Here is a 17024-nt window from a genome sequence, read left to right on the forward strand (position 1 = left end):
GCGCATATCAAGCTTTTAGAGCACACATTTTACACTTCTTCAAAGGATTTGGTCTTACCAGAACTAATTCGTGCTAAAATTGCTTTTAATAAAACCACTTTTGATAATGCATCCTCCATGCTTCTGTGTAGTAGCGCTCGTTACTATGGCGGTCGTAATAAGACAGGGTAGCTTTTTGCAAATTATCTCAAAACACGCAAAGACCGTACCCTAATAGATGCTATATATTCCTCCAATGACTCCCTTTTACACAAAGATCAAAAAATACTTAATGAATTCAAACTCTTGTATGAACATTTTTACACTCCAGAATCTCCTCCTTCTTCTTCTAGCGTTCAGGAGTACATTGATAAAAGTCCTCCTCCCTCTTCTTCCCATCTTAATCTTTTTGATCTTGAATCGGGCTCATCCCTTACAGAACTATCCAATGCCTTATATTCTCTAACTAAAGGGAAGACTCCCGGCCCAGACGATTTTTCTGTTGAATTTTATTTACACTTTTCAGATCTATTACTACCGAAACTTTTAACATTATTTCAATAATTTTTTTGGGCTGGTAAAACAGAAGGTACCTTTCAAGAGGCAACAATTTGTTTATTTCATAAAGAAGGTCAAGATCCTAAATATTGCAAGAATTATCGCCCAATCTCTTTGGTTAATGTTGATTATAAATTGTTTCCTAAAATGCTTGCTTTATGTTTAGATCCCCTTATTCCTCATCTTATTGGGAAAGAACAGTGTGGTTTTGTCAAGGGAAGACATACCTCTGAAAACTCTCGGCTTTTCCTTAATGTTCTGAACAAAATTCCCTCACTCTCCACTCCTCTAGTGGCCATATCAGTTGATGCAGAGAAGGCTTTAGATAAAGTAGATTGGTCTTTAAAAGAGAGGAGGGTATGGACTCATACCAAAACTGCAAATAAAGTTTCCTCGCAGCTGCCGGCTCAATGTCATCCAGGCAGTGCTCCATCCCGTAGCTATCTTTCCATTGAAGGAAAGTCAAAGTTAGAGTTCCTACTTGTGGCTGGGCGTGCAACAGATGTAGCTTATATTGCCTATATGCATTCTTTATTTGGGCCTTAGATATTTCACTGGGCTCAAAGGGGACACCCCACAATTGCCCAATGTTTGTAAGGGTAACCCTAACATACTTGAACCAAGGGATATCAGTGGCACCTATACTACATAAAATCTCTCGCAAGCCTGCCTGATAGGATACCAGCTTCAGAGTAGACCAGAATCTCCTCCAATATCCATGCCCCAATAGTAATTGATCTTGATTTGCTCCCTCCGCATCCCAAGTCTTCCCATTGGCGTTTTAACAAATCTCCCCTCTTAGACCCTCTCTTCTCTTCTTCTTTCCACTATTTTGCATCTGAATTCTTTTATATTAATTGTGCCCCCAACTCCTCTCCATATAGCATATGGGACTCATTTAAAGGTACTGCAAGGGGCTTTATTATTGATTTCGTATAAAAAAAGAAACGCTTTCTTCAGCAACACAAAGCCCCTCTGGCGCATATCAAACTTTTAGAGCACACATTTTACACTTCTTCAAAGGATTTGGTCTTACCAGAACTAATTCGTGCTAAAATTGCTTTTAATAAAACCACTTTTGATAATGCATCCTCCATGCTTCTGTGTAGTAGCGCTCGTTACTATGGCGGTCGTAATAAGACAGGGTAGCTTTTTGCAAATTATCTCAAAACACGCAAAGACCGTACCCTAATAGATGCTATATATTCCTCCAATGACCCCCTTTTACACAAAGATCAAAAAATACTTAATGAATTCAAACTCTTGTATCAAAATTTTTACACTCCAGAATCTCCTCCTTCTTCTTCTAGCGTTCAGGAGTACATTGATAAAAGTCCTCCTCCCTCTTCTTCCCATCTTAATCTTCTTGATCTTGAATCGGGCTTATCCCTTACAGAACTATCCAATGCCTTATATTCTCTAACTAAAGGGAAGACTCCTGGCCCAGATGGTTTTTCTGTTGAATTTTATTTACACTTTTCAGATCTATTACTACCGAAACTTTTAACATTATTTCATTAATTTTTTTTGGCTGGTAAAACAGAAGGTACCTTTCAAGAGGCAACAATTTGTTTAATTCATAAAGAAGGTCAAGATCCTAAATATTGCAAGAATTATCGCCCAATCTCTTTGGTTAATGTTGATTATAAATTGTTTCCTAAAATGCTTGCTTTATGTTTAGATCCCCTTATTCCTCATCTTATTGGGAAAGAACAGTGTGGTTTTGTCAAGGGAAGACATACCTCTGAAAACTCTCAGCTTTTCCTTAATGTTCTGAACAAAATTCCCTCACTCTCCACTCCTCTAGTGGCCATATCAGTTGATGCAGAGAAGGCTCTTGATAAAGTAGATTGGTCTTTCTTATTTGCTTCGTTAAAATGGCATGGTTTTGGTCCCAAGTTGATCTTGCTTATCTCTCTACTATATTCTGTCCCCAGAGCTTCAGTAGTAGTCAACGGTTATATCTCATCTTATTTTCCTCTACAACGAAGAGTTCGTCAAGGTTGCCCCTTATCTCCTCTTCTCTTTGTCCTAGCTCTTGAACCCTTTCTGGCTTCCATATGTAATCATGACTCTATTTATGGTTTTCCTTTTGGGGACAAGCAACTAAAACTTTCCGCATATGCGGACGATATCCTTTTACTTTGTTCTACTCCTGAAAGCTCTATCTCTCCTTTATTACATGAGTTTGACTCCTTTCCCCAGGTTTCTGGTATAAGATCAATTCAGACAAGACAGAAATTCTTCCGCTCACAAAATGTTGTCTTCCCCACTCCTTTTCGTCCACTGGTTTTGCCTGGAATGATTCCAAATTTAAATATTTAGGCATATAGTTTTCTAATGCAATTGCTTCTTCACTTAAATTAAACATGACTGCTGCTCTGTCTTGTACTGATAAATTACTTTCTTCCAGAAATCCCCTTTTTCTTTCTTGGTGGGGTCGATTAGATTCAATTGAAATGATGATTGCCTCTATTTTAATTTATATACTTTCTATGCTTCCCGTCCATATTCCTGCCATATATATGAAGCGTATTGATTCTTGCCTTTCTAAATTTCTTTGGAAGAATAAGAAAGCTAGAATTGCCCTCTCCTCTCTTCGTAAGACAAAGCCCAATGGTGGTGTGAACTTCCCCGATTTTCACCTTTATCATAAATCCTTTTCTCTTCGTTAAGCTTCCAATGGCTCTTATCCGAACATTCTCCCTTTACTCCCCTCTGGCTATCCATTAAGCAAACTTTGTTATTGCCCTTTTCTTTCAAGGAAGTAATGACTTTTTCTGTCAAAACTCCTCAAATATCCTTTCCCCTATTTAGGCACACTTGTTCTCTTCTGAAGCCTTTAGTTTTGCCTAACCCCCTTTCTCTCGATGCCTTTTTGGATTCTCCTATTTGGCATAATTCTCTTATTCTTCTTAACAACAGACTTATTTTCTGGAATTCTTGGAGATCAAAAGGCATCATTTGGGTTAAACACCTTTTTAATGGTCTCTCGCCATGCTCTTTTCCCCAATTTCAAGCCTTATTCCATTGTCCCCGTTTCTTTCTAAGAGATTTACCACTCTGATGGTAGTTATTCGTGATGTATATTATTCTCTCCCCCAACTCTTACTGATTCCCAAAACTCTCATCTTTAACTTCTCCTTTCTTTACCCAAAGCTTCTCGTATATATAAATATTTCTTAGCCCCAATCCATATTGAGTTAAATCTAAATTAGAACTCTCCTGGGAGTCTGATCTGGGATGCGAATGGATTATCTTCTTCTGGGACAAACTTTGGTCTAGATCCTTAAAAATCTCTCGCTCTGCCTATCTTACTCAATCTATGTTTTTTCTGTACCTTAGACTTTATCTTACCCCGTCTCCATCGACCGCTTATCTCCTGATTCTGACTCTAACTTTTGGACTTGTGGTTCCTCTGACGCTAACCTTATGCATCTTCTTTTCTTCTGTCCTTCCGTTTCTGCTTTTTGTGAGTCCATTTGGTCCTATATGTCTCGTATCTTTAAGTTTTCTATCTCTTATCTCTTATTCTGGAAGGCTCTCTGACTCTTTACCTATACCCTCACATAACCATGGTCTCTTTGATCTCATATTACGTCTAGCCTTTCAACACATTACCCTCAATTGGAAAACTCTTACTAATCTTTTTACATAACATTGGTGGAATAGCTTTTGCCACTTTCTTAGACTCGATGTTGCCTTTGCCTCCTCCTGTAATCCAACACTTACTAGAGATATGTTTTGGTTACCCATTACCACTTATTTTGACCAGATTGTCTTAAAACGGAACCCCTCCTTCAATTCTGAGAATTTTAAACCCCCTTGTTTACTTTTTCCCTGTTCTCTTTCTTTACCATCCATGATGGCTTGATACATGATATTAATTGACCAATGGCTTGTTCACATTCCGTTATGTTATGCAATGTATTATGCAACCTCTTTTAGGTAAATATGTTAGTATTTTTCCCTCACCTTCCCTTCCCTTCCCTACTTCCCTCTCCATTCCATTTAAAACCTTAAAAATAGATTTTATGCTTTGTACTAGCTATATCTTCTTTATATTTCTGCTTCAACATTTGATTCCGTTTTCTAGTATTTAAGCCTATTTCTCTGATTCTTCAATAAAGCTTTTCAAACATAAAAAAAACCTCCTGCAATATAATATGGGCTTTAGGCCGACCACTTCTGTTTTTTTTGCCCCATGTCTAGCCTTAAGGGAAGCAGTGGAGTACTGATGGGAAGCCCTGTTAGTTCTCGCAAAAAACTTTTTCAACCGCCCAAGGGAAGGCACATCTCTGTGCCCCCAAAGCTCTGCTCCGTAAAGAGCTGAACCAAGTGTTTGATGATTAAAGACTTGCAATGCCGGGGAAATAGGTGTGAAAGGGGGAACCCTTTTGCATGTTTTCAATAGCCCTCCCCCGAGGTTTGTCAAGCCTTAACCCGCTCCTAGTTATGTGTGATTGCCAATTGAAGTGCTCGTTAAAGGTTATTCCCAAACACTCAAACATGCGGACACACTCCAGGTGAGACCCTCTAAGGACAGGGTTGGACCGTGTGGTACCACAGGGATTGAGTACTATATATTTCGTTTTGGTAATATTTATGTCTAGGCCTTAAGGGTACAAATCTGTCCAAGTTTTTCTGTAGGCCCATGGGGGACTTCGAAATAAGTAGCGTATTGTCTGGAAACATCAGTGCTGTTATCCTGATGTTTGCAAGGGATGGAGAATCGGAACCACCACAGTCCGCAGAAGTGGCCAGATTATTGATTAAAAAGGGAAAAGAGGGTTAGGACAAGGACACACCCCTGCCTCATCCTCCTTTGGACAGGAATAGGCTCAGTTAATTCAACCAGCTAACGTAGGTTTTGTGAAGAACAAATCTCAGCGCGACCTGGTCTTACAGGGTGATTCGCTAAACGAAAAATTATTTTGCAGAAAAATAATTGAGTCTCAACTGAAAGAATGTTTATACATAGCTTAGGTTACACATACTGTTTACAACTTTGTGGAATCTTCAAACTAATTTTGTGGGAAATAGTTCAAATTTGGCTACCACAAATTTCTATCAGCCTCACTGTGGTTCCTCTGTCGATTCCTGTTGTGGTGCATTAACTGAGTGATCTGCTTGACGAGGAAGCACTTAGGATGCTTATACTGCCACCAAGGGTGGTGATTCCTCCTCTGTACTCTCACGTGGGGTCCACCACAGGCTGTGATTACGTCTCAGTGCTCTCGCGTGGGGTCCACAACGTATGGAGCTGCCATCTCTATGCTTACTCGTGTGGCCCACCACGAGTGGTGATGCCTTCTCTGTGCTCTTCTGTGGGGTCCACTGCATATGGTACTGCCTTCTCTGTGCTCTCCCTTGGGGCTCACCGCTGGTGGTGCTACCTTGTGTGGGTTCTTCCATGTGGTCCACCCCGGATGGTGGTGCCTTCTCTGTGCTCCCTCATCGAGTCCTCCACGGGGGTGATGCTACTCTGTGTACTTCCTGGGACTCCTACTCCTCAACAGCCATGGAAAGAGGCTCAGGTTTGGCTTCCATTGGGTGAAAAGTTTTCATTGTTAGTTCACTGAACATGGGTAAGACTTCAGCTCTATCTCCAAGCGAACGACACCCTCAGAAGGCCAAGGTTCTGTAGACGGGAGCATTCAGGCTCCGTTTTTGAATATATATATATATAAATTATATGAGATTTTCTGAATAGCCAGGTACAGTAAAAGCAGTCGTATTATATGAGTCAGATAAAAATCTTTACTCAACTATAAAATAATAATAGGAAAAGCTAACCAGATCAGATGGTGGATTCCAAAACCACAGGAGAGTGTGTAGGGATGAGGTAGATTTTGTTAAACAACTGAGAACCGGGCGAGGCTGCCACATGACATCTACACCTTGGGAGTAAACAGCGAGCATTCAGCTCTCGGTGGTGTTTGTCACTCAAGGCACTGCTGATGCAGGAACGCCAGACACTGCTTTCCTCTCACTCCTTCCTGTATCTTGCAGGTTGCCCGCTTTCCTCTGTCAGACGACATGAGCATGCTCATCTTTCTGCCTCACATCGGCCAGCTCCCGCTCACGGACATGGAGGACAAGTTCACCGCAGACGTCCTTCAGGCGGTCCTGGGAAAACTAGACCGCTCCCATGTCAACCCTCACATGGTCTCCCTGCCCAAGTTCAAAGTGGACTCCACCCAAGACCTCGTGGCACTTTTCAGCAACGTGGGTGAGTAAGACGCTGACTCCGGGCCTGATTCAGATCTTGGTGGACCGTTTACCCCGTCTCAACGTTGACGGAGATCCCGTCCGCTGAAATATAAATCCCATGATATCCTATGATATTTATATTTCGGCAGATGGGCGATCCGACACCGTTGTGACGGGGTAACCCGTCCGCCCAGATCTAAACCACGCCCTCTATGTCGCCATTGGTTACCTGCAGATGGTGAAAAGCGCTGGCTGAACACATCTGTTGTGCGAGCATTTGCTGAAGGCTATTGTAAAATGTGGAGTTTCTAAGTGGCACACCTGCTTCACAAATTGTTTTTCATTGTGTGAATTGTAGGCAAAGTTCAAACTTTCAGTCAATTTTACAGTGTTTAACTATGAATTTGTAGTGCACCAAGAGATAGTGAACATTAAACTCAACACCCACAAATGTAAACAGAACAAATCAAATCCAAAAGGCAGACTGGAATTTTGGGGCACTTCCATAATGTTTGTAGGAGGCAGTTTCTTGGTCGTATGTTAAGTATGTCATGTGGTGCACCCTGGTTGAATATGTTGAGTATGTGCCGCGTGTGTTTCATGGTGCACATTGTATGAGACTGTTGGGATTGTTGGTAGGACCACCTGGTTGGCGTTCACCATGTCCATTCTTTGTGCCTGTGCTGAATATATTACTCATGAGCATTGGGTGAGGGTGTTTGGGCTGTGTGCACTATGGGGCTGGCTGAGTACGGGACAGGCGTGTTGTGTCTCTTAGTAACGAAGCTAGAGAAGCAAAGCACACAAATTGGTCACAATGGGGCATATTATCAAGACAGGCGATAAAATTAAGCCCATTTTAGATTTCCTTCACATGTAACATGGGCTTCAATTGGAATTCCATAGAGCATATTATCAAGCCCATTATCGCCGTTTTAGCAGCAATAATTTTATCGCCTGTCTTGATAATATGCCCCAATATTCTTTAAAGGTTATTAGTGAAGCAAAGTTTCAGAAACCTACATTTGTGGAGGTGAATGGGAGATGATAAGTACATATGGTTTCAGGATGAGGGAGCCTCGCTGGAGACGGTAAGGGCCAGGCGCCATGGCTGAGCGTATCTACAGAAAAACAAAGGATTAAGATTAGTTACTAGGAAAACTTAATGTATCATTTCTATACAAAACCAACTTAAACTACCCAAAGCTTAGAAATTAAAAATGTATAGTCATAACTTAAAGTTATAATTTGCACCAGAGCAAAACAGCATTTTCACATGGATTCCCTGCTTGACGCGAGAAGCATTTCCGAATAACATTCTGAACGCAACAGTTTTTGTACCGTTGAATTTATCATATTTTGAAACTGGCTCACACAGGTGAGCAATTGCATGCAACAAGTTTATCCCGGTAATCACAATTCTGTTTGAGTACTATGGTGAGCGAGTAATGCGTGGTTTTGCATAGTATGCACAGTACAGATTGGGTAAACGGAGATTTACATTTCCTTTGACGTATTAACCGTTGCATGTTTATTATGGAGTTTTACTTTGGCATACTAACAGCACAGAATAAGTGACGGTAATTTGAACTTTTCTCTATTCGCTGTGACTTCATGCACGCTATGGTGATGCATTTTTGCATTAGTAACCATTTCTAATGGTGAAACAAAGTTGTACTTCGAAATAACACTTCATATTTTTGTTTGATAACAACTCCGTTTTTTAACACTCACATCCCAATAAACAATGACTTGCGCTTTGAGGTAATATGTTAGAGAGTGTTTATATTTTTATTTCATAGATATCCTCCTGATGAAGGACACCATGTCTGAAATGCATTCTGTGTGAATTTTATATAGCGCTAACAAGACCCGAAGGTAGCAGAGCGCTTTACATGAGCACCAGTTACGTTACAGACGGACACATTCATTTTTTTAGGCACAGGGAGATTACATGATTTGCCCAGAATCACAGAATGTTGAGCGTCCTCGCCGAGACTCAAACCCAGTTCCCCGGCCCTGAGGTCGACTGACCTAGCCGTTCGGTCACATTCGCCCCCATTGGGAATCACTTTGTCAAAAGATTGTAGAATTTATTCAATTGTTGAATACGCAGCAGAGGGTATTGTAAGAACAATATAATGACTACAATTTGAAAGATTAAAATTTTTCAAGAAAATATAAATTTTAGAGAGTTTCATTGGCTGTGGGGCGTTTCTCCCTCTTTTTTCAGTGTGACCTTAGAATTTTTGTGACCTTGGGCAGAGGTAATGACACAATTCTGAATGGTTTACTTTTATGGCCAGGGAGTAAATAGGAGTGAGTTTGGAAATTAATAGAGATTTTTTTTTTCATTGCCACCTGGAGGGAAAATGGTGGATTCAAAACTTGTTACCTGCAACCTATGCAGTACAGCGATTTCCTATGGGAAGAATCAATCAATATTCTTCGGTACAATGGGAAAAAGAAAACACCTGCACGCAGTACATTCCACCCGGCTGGCGTGTGCGGACCTTGTAAAAAAAAAGTCTGGAATATTATTTTTAAAAAGAAGAAAAAAAAGTATTTTTTAGAACTAGGGTCCAGATGTGCAATGGTTTTTTGCTGTCGCAAACAGGAAATCGGCCTGTTTGCGACCGCAAAGAAAAGTGGTGGTATGTTTAAAACGGTATTTTGCGAGTCAGTGACTTGTAAAATAGCGTTTGCGAGTCGCTATTAGGAAGGGGCGTGCCAAGGGCGTCCCTTCCTAATAGTGAGTCCAAATGTATGTACCATTATCTTGCGACTGCATTTGTGTTCGAAAACACTTGTTGTTTACCACCTACTTCAAGTAGGTGGTAAGCCACTCGCAAACAGGAATGGGTCCCCAGGGGACCATTTCCCCTTTGTGAATGTAGGCAAAAATATTTTTTAAGAGTAGGCAGTGGTCCCACGGATCACTGCCACATCTTAAAAAATAAAATAGAAAATTTTATTTTTTATTTTTTAAATGCATCCTGTTTTCCTTTAAGGAAAACGGGATGCATTTAAAAAAAATTCTTTATGTAAAAAGCAGTCTGGATGAAAGTGAACACTGGCTGGACAGGTAATCTGGGATGCAGAGCAAGGCCTAGGCACCATCGGCTGGGCTCCCCAGGTTCGGGGGCTGAAAATGCCTTTTGGTGTTTGATTTTCGTTACCAGAACAAGTCACAGTCAGGGGGACCCTTCGTGCTGAGGCTGCAGGCAACTTTGTGGGGTCTAGGAGAGGTCAGCCACCGATAGAGTTGAGCTCTGGATCACTGGAGAGACATCACTTGATTGGTAGGCCAGTCAGACTCAGGCCGTGGGCGTTGGTTGCAGAGTGGGCATAGGTCGCAGATCTGCCTGAATCCATAGTCCTTGGAGTTCGACTTTTCTGGACATGGCCACTGTCATCCGGAGAGCTGAACTATGTTGAAGAGTGACAGTCTTCCTGGGGTTCTTGGAAGTCACAGGCCACAGGATAGCCGTTATCTTCTTTGCAGGCTCTTGAAGCTGGAGACAGGCCGGTATGGCTGAGGCCAAGTCAGTTGTCTTCAAGCTTTACTGCACTGCGTTTTCTTCGTCCTTCTTCTTCGTAGGTTGCAGGAATCTCAGGTTCAGGGGTGTCACTAAATACTGAACTTAGGGACGTTACAGGTACTGCCAGCTGGAAGCCAATGGGCTACTTGCCTTTTAGGGTGACTATACCCTTTGCATGTCCCTTCCCTTTGGGGAGGGGGCATCCCCTAACCTGATTGGCTAAAATCATTCCATTCAAGATGAGTTCAAGATGATTTCCGCAGGAGGGGGTCACTTCAGCTCAGGACACCTTAGGGGTGGTCCTGGATGAGAGGGAACACACATCTCCTGAAAAATGAAATTCTCCTGCTGACCTTGCCACCAAAAGTGGGCCTTCGTCAGAAGGGCGGGCATTTCTACTGGCTGGGGAGGCCCTGGCTAACATAATAAAGGGCAGGAAGCCTTTGAGGCTCACCACCCTGAATGCTATTCCTGCTTGGGGGTAGGTGAGAAGCACCTCCACCCCAAGCAGGTTTTGTTCCGGACCCACGAGAGCACAAGGGCTCCCACCTCTGGGGGTCAGAAACATGTCTGTGTGTGGCAGACTGGTGTAGACCAGTCAGCTACACACTAGAGAATTGGTTGTGTTTCTGGGGACATCTCTCTGATGCCCACCGAGTGTATATTGTAATCAATCAAGCACTGGCATCAATGTGGGTTTATTATGCTGATGAGTTTGATACCAAACTCCTTGGTATTCAGTAAAGCTATCATGGAACTGTACAGTTTGTAATGACAAACTCCAGGCCCATGTACTCAATATGACTCCACTGCACTTACAAGGTCTGTGAATGTCACAGACTCTGCAGGGGCACATTGCTCATGCAGCTATGCCCTCAATGGTGGTATAGTGGCGTCTTCTCTTGTGATGACATCTTCTCTTGTGATGACATCACAAGAGAAGACGCCACGCGATGGAGCCGGCCTGATCTACACTCACAAATTCCTGTCATACTGGGCTATCTAACCCTTATCATCTAAAACCTAATGGAATTAGAATGTCTTTTCACACAATAAACGAACAAATCTAAATACACACTGCAGTCTTTTCTGGATGGAATTACAGTTACTTAATCAATATCAAGAAGAGTTCACCCCAATCGCCCTGAAGAAGTGCGTGGAGGACGAAACGTGTTGGCTACAGGATTGAAGAAATAAATAAAGATTAAACTTTAAAAAAAACATCCGAAGACTCTGCTACTGAACTCTTTTAGTATTTTTGACTTATGTTCAATGATTATTATTGTACAGATTTCTAAAACCTTGACGTGTGTGCTGGATCAACTGTTGAAAAAAAGTACTGTACTGAAGTCTGGAATGGGCGCAGAATAAACACATTATCGGCCTCAGTGCATCGCACAAACTTTAAACAAAGGCAAAATGAACTCTTTCGATATGGATAAACTTAAAGGGGACAAATGTCACCCTGCTCAACCCCTTGGCAAATGAGTCCTATCATAAGGCTATCATCAGATTATTTTTGGGAGATTTGATTGGTTTTTATTTTGAGGGTTTATAAAGTGCAAACTTGACCCAAAGATATCAGAGTGCTCTACAAAGCGACCCCCAAAACCTGTTATGTAACACATATTAGCTCAGAAACATAAATATAATAAACACAAGAGAAAGTTTGTGTTCCAAGATAGCCTTTCAGGTGTCGTCCCCAGGGACAGCGCCATCTAGATAAGCAAAATGACCCTGATGTAACCGAGTTGAGCTCGGCTAGAACCCAGGTTATAACCTTCCGTAATGTAAAGAATCTGCATTGTAAAATCCTCAACCTCTTTCTTGAAACCATTCATCGATGGGTTCGACTAAACCTCTGGTGGCGGACAGTTCCATATATTCTCTGCGCTGATTCGGAGAAGGTGAAAGTCCTTCTTCCAGTCTTTCATGACTGGGAGCAACTTCCAAAGTGAAGACATGTGATGCTCCTAAGCTGAGCTTAAGGCTGCCAGCAACCATTTCACAAAAGCAGAGCTGTTGGAGGTGTTGCTATGATAGGCCTCCCAAGTGAGGTGGGGTGGGGTGCTGCTAGATGTGCGGGCATGATTTGCTGGTACCAGACCCCCACCTCGATGGCCGGGACCAGCATTAACAAATGTTGCTGAATGCTAAAATGAGTGCCTTCAGAGCACAGGGCAAGCACATCAAGGCCGTTCAGAGGAATAATCTAGCTGGATCTCATTGAGCTCATAAAGATGAATATATACCCTTACAACACGTGCAAATACATTGCATGCCATTACAACGCGGTCGTTTCAATGACCGCATTGTTAGTACGCATACCATTACATCGCAAGTCATTACTACGACTTGCTGTAGGGGGTGCGCTGGACTTAGGAATAGTATTACTTACTATTCATGCTCCAGTTTGTACAACAGCAGGGAAGGTGTTGAATTCTGAATCCAACACCTGAATCCAACACCTGCGCGTCCTCTACAGTAAGTCGTAGTAATTATTTGAACCGCGTTGTAATCGTACCGTGTTGTGGAGACAGCATAGTAAACTCTGTTTCCCCTTAAAGAAATTCTACTATTCTAAAACAGCATACCACTCCATGACCACACAATGACATGCTAAACTAACACACATGTAACATCCTACAGCTCGCCAGGCCTACAGATATACTGTGGACACACCGAACACTGCTACCGTGTGATGAAAAAGCCTTACAGGCTGTGGTGGAAGTGTTTCATAGGTCAGGTCACTGGAATTACGTGGCATGAGAGGACCAATTTATATAGCAAAGTTGACTAAATTATGTGGGACAAAATACAAATTATGTGGCGTTGTGCAGCACAATTTGTGACAGTATTAATTATTTTGCCCTTTTTATATGTTCGCACTATCTGGGCAAATAGGTACAAAAGGTGCAAAAGGTGCACCTCAGTGGTACCAGTTTAACACCTAAATAGAGCAATCAGCAACAGAATGATGGCCAGGTAATCTTCTTGAAGGTCTTCCATTAAACTGCAGCACGCGGGGTAACAATTGTAGTAACCTTTTTATCCATTTGAGTTAAAAACAACTTTTAAAAACAAAATTTGTAAATTATGCAGCAAATGGGGGGTTACGTGGCAAGTGCAGAAAATCCATAACTGTGCAGAAAATGCTGCAGCCGCATAATTGTGTAATGCCAGTGGCCCTGCTTAAAGAGCATGATCAACATGCCTCATCCACTTGTTGGAACCCAGCTTCAGGATGTGATGAGAGTTCCTTATAAGAAGTAATGGACGTTATGAGTGAGATGAAAGTGCATTACAAGATAGCATTTAATGAAGAACAGGTGACTGAAAGGCAGGAGCGCTCAAAGCTTGATTCATCCCACATCCAGATGTTTTGTATTCTCTTTCCAGGGTTATCCGACCTCCTGGGGGGCGCCAACCTGTGTGGTATCTCAGACTCGGAGGAGCTGATGGTGTCAGGTGGACAGCATCGGGCATTGCTGCAGATGGACGAGACAGGGGTGGTGGCAGCGGCGGCGACTGCGGTATCCTTGGCGCGCACTGTGTACGTCTTTGATGTTCGCCATCCCTTCATCTTTGTGGTCTGGAGCGAGCGGAGCAGAATCCCAGTGATGATGGGGCGGATCGTCGACCCCAATGCCTGAGAAGTGGTTCAGCATGGCCGGCGCCCCACCGGTGATCAATATACGATGCTATGTCCCTGCTTGCTCATTCTTTTTTCATTTGCTTTACTGTTTTATATATATAAATCATATTTGCAGATGTGCAGAGTGTAATATGCTACTTATCACCATTGCAGTGTAGGGAGGGGCCATGACTCATGAGAGGCGAGGCCTCATTCTGCCCGCCTCTTTCTCTATAATGTAATAAACAGCAGACCGCACTCAGCAGATCTACAAGTGTGGCCAATATGATGCAGTTTCTGCATGTGCAGTAATTATAAACAAAGGTACACAACCGGAACATCAAGGGTTACTCTTTCTCTGTTTAGTACAATAAACAGACTTAAAAAAAATACGGCTTTTTATTGTCTCTTCAGGGAGTCAACCTTCTTTGAGACCTCACCTAAAGAAGTATTGTCCAAGTACATAAAAGGTCAATGTTGTGTGATATCAATGGGTGTACCTGACACATCAGGAGAGCAGAATTGTTTATCAGGTCTGAATTGGAAACTAAAACACACTGTACCACACACAGTCCACTAGTGCTCTCAGAGCCCCGCTACTGCTCCTTGACTGTATCTTTGCACCTTGCACAGCGCTCTACTGCCTTTCGGCCATGTACACACTAAATACATACACATACATACATACATACATACACAATGCAATGAGCGAGTCAGCATAGTGAGCAAAGTCAATCTTTTACAGCTGTTTCTCCAAAATAATTTTGGGAAAGGTAGGGCTATACATATCAATGTCAAAAGAAGAAATGATGGACGGAATGCTGAGCAAATTTCCCCCAATCAGAAATCCGGGCCTGAATCCATTGTTTGCTGCTCACCACACCATTCCAGTTTGCACCCAGCCATGTGCAAATCAGTCTTGACCCTGCTCCCCTAGGGAACAGTCCAGCCCGAACTACCAGGCCAGGTCCTCCCTGGACTGGAAACAAGCATCCTAGGACCAGTTTCAGGGTTTCACCCCTCATCAGCCAGGATACCCTGATTCCAGAATCATGGTGAGCATGGGATCCACATCTGGGCCCACCTGTCCCACCCGGGGTGACAAAGGCAAAAAGAACAAATGATGGATGGAATGCTTAGGAATGTCAAACACACCCCCAATCAGAAATCTGGGCCTAAATCCATTGTTATTTTGCACACCACACCATTCCAGTTTGGACCCAGCCATATACAAATCAGTCTTGCCCTACTCTCCATGGGAACAGTCCAGCTTGAACTGCCAAGCCAGGTCCTCCCTGGACTGAAACCAAGCATGCTAGGACCAGCTTCACGGTATCACTGTAAAATAAGGTCTAATTGGTATTTTTGTTTTAGGTTGAGCCTAACACAGTGCGCATGCACTGCCCTAGGAAAACGACCTCTTGGAATCACTCTGGACTTTCCACACGCTTGTGCGTGTGTTTTTTTTCCTGCATTATTTCAATTGGTCTTTGCGTGTGTCTTTTTAAAAAGACAGCACGCAATTAGGCAAAGGCGGCTGCATGTTCCACCTTTCCCAGTAAATGTATCCGCCCACGGCCTACGGCTTGCAGTTAAGAGCAGGGGCGCCATCTGTCCGAGGTCATGCCACCATCTGTTTTTAATTAGCGCGTTCACCTTGCTGCCGTGCTCACGCGCCCCCGCTTCTCCCTCGCGTCATTCTTTTTAACCAACCCTCCCTTCACATGCCACATGCACACGCAAAGCCCTGCCAATGCTCTGTTTGCAAAGAGAAACATGTGCATTCGCTGTCATGCTAGGCCCATTGCTGTTGACTTGCAGAAGGAGGAAGGCAATCTTAACTTTAAGGCAAGCACCCTGTTAATCGTATGTTTGACCTCACCACTGCAGGTTCGAACCCCAGTGCATCTGCTCAGCCTTTCATCCTACTAGAGGACGATGACCTAATTATTTGGTTGGCAATAAACATCAGATACTCTGCACCAAGATGCAGCATACACCAGCTCCGCCTTCACTTGCACACTGGGATAACTCACTTTTGCCTCCTGTCAAGTCGGCTCCTGATTTTCTCTACTGTTCTGGCTTTCTGGTTTGGTACTGGCATTATATAATGCAATCTTAACTTTAAGGCAAGCACCCTATTAATCTTATGTTTCACCTCACAACCGCAGGTTCCAACCCCAGCGCGTCTGCTCAGCCTTTCATCCTATTAGAGGCCAACAAACTAATTAACATTCATTTGGTTGGCAATAAACATCTGTTACTCAGCACCAAGATGCAGCATACTCTAGCCCCGCCTTCACTTGCACCCTGGGATAACTCACTTTCGCCTCCTTTCAATTCGGCTCCTGATTTTCTATACTGGTCTCACTTTCTGATTTGGTACTGATTTGGTACTGGCATTACATAATAGGAACCAGTAGTGGAGGTGTGCAAGCTGCCATCTGTTTTGGGTCAGGTTTCATTTCCAGACCTGGTCGCTTTCTTTAGAAGGAGCGTCCCCTCCACCCCACCTCCACAAGAGGGCGCTTTCATTTTCTCTAAAACGTAAAGGTACAGAAACTAAATCAATTACGGTGACATCTTACTTTTCAACAGAATCGTCAGCACCCTCTAATGAGCAGGCCTTGGCTAACACGCCTACCCTGGAAGGCAACAAGCAGTTGCTACAGTAGTCAAAGCTCCTTAAAGGCCATTCATGTCTTGGGGAGGAAGGGAACGATCCTCGTGGGGTTTCAGTAAATAGCTACATTGTGATGCTTAACCATTTGTTAACCGGATGATCATGCTTCTGGTTAAACAAAACAGAAGCACGTTAGCAATTAGCATGTTACCCTAACTGTTGTGGAGAAAAACCAAACATCTACAGCAGGTAGGCACAGCGTAACTCTACAGAGTGCATCTTTTCGCTCCCCACCTAAGAAATCTTCAAGCACTTCTCCTTTCATTCCTTATTTTTTGCATTATGTAGCACGTATGAAGGTATCAAAGCACTTTACATAAGTACTAGTTCCATTACAGAAATCTGCCCAGTGGGTGATAATGTGTTGCATGGCTAAACACTTATAAGGTCCCAAAGCCGAGACCTATAGGCTATG

The 17024-nt window shown here is 42.9% G+C and overlaps 1 protein-coding gene across 4 annotated transcripts in view; it reads left to right on the plus strand.

Moving 5' to 3' along the window:
* SERPING1 (serpin family G member 1) overlaps positions 1 to 14329 on the plus strand; it is a 149093-nt gene extending 134764 nt beyond the window's left edge. For all 4 annotated transcript variants that reach the window (XM_086953371.1, XM_086953373.1, XM_086953372.1 and 1 more), the window contains exons 7-8: positions 6550 to 6769; positions 13692 to 14329. In XM_086953371.1, coding sequence (XP_086809497.1) covers positions 6550 to 6769; positions 13692 to 13945 — 474 coding nt within the window. In that variant the 3' untranslated portion in view covers positions 13946 to 14329. The remainder of the gene's footprint in view (positions 1 to 6549; positions 6770 to 13691) is intronic.
* The last annotated feature ends 2695 nt before the right edge of the window (positions 14330 to 17024 follow it).

The sequence above is a fragment of the Lissotriton vulgaris genome, chromosome 1_2 (genome assembly GCF_964263255.1).
Source record: "Lissotriton vulgaris chromosome 1_2, aLisVul1.2, whole genome shotgun sequence".
Lineage (NCBI taxonomy): Eukaryota > Metazoa > Chordata > Amphibia > Caudata > Salamandridae > Lissotriton > Lissotriton vulgaris.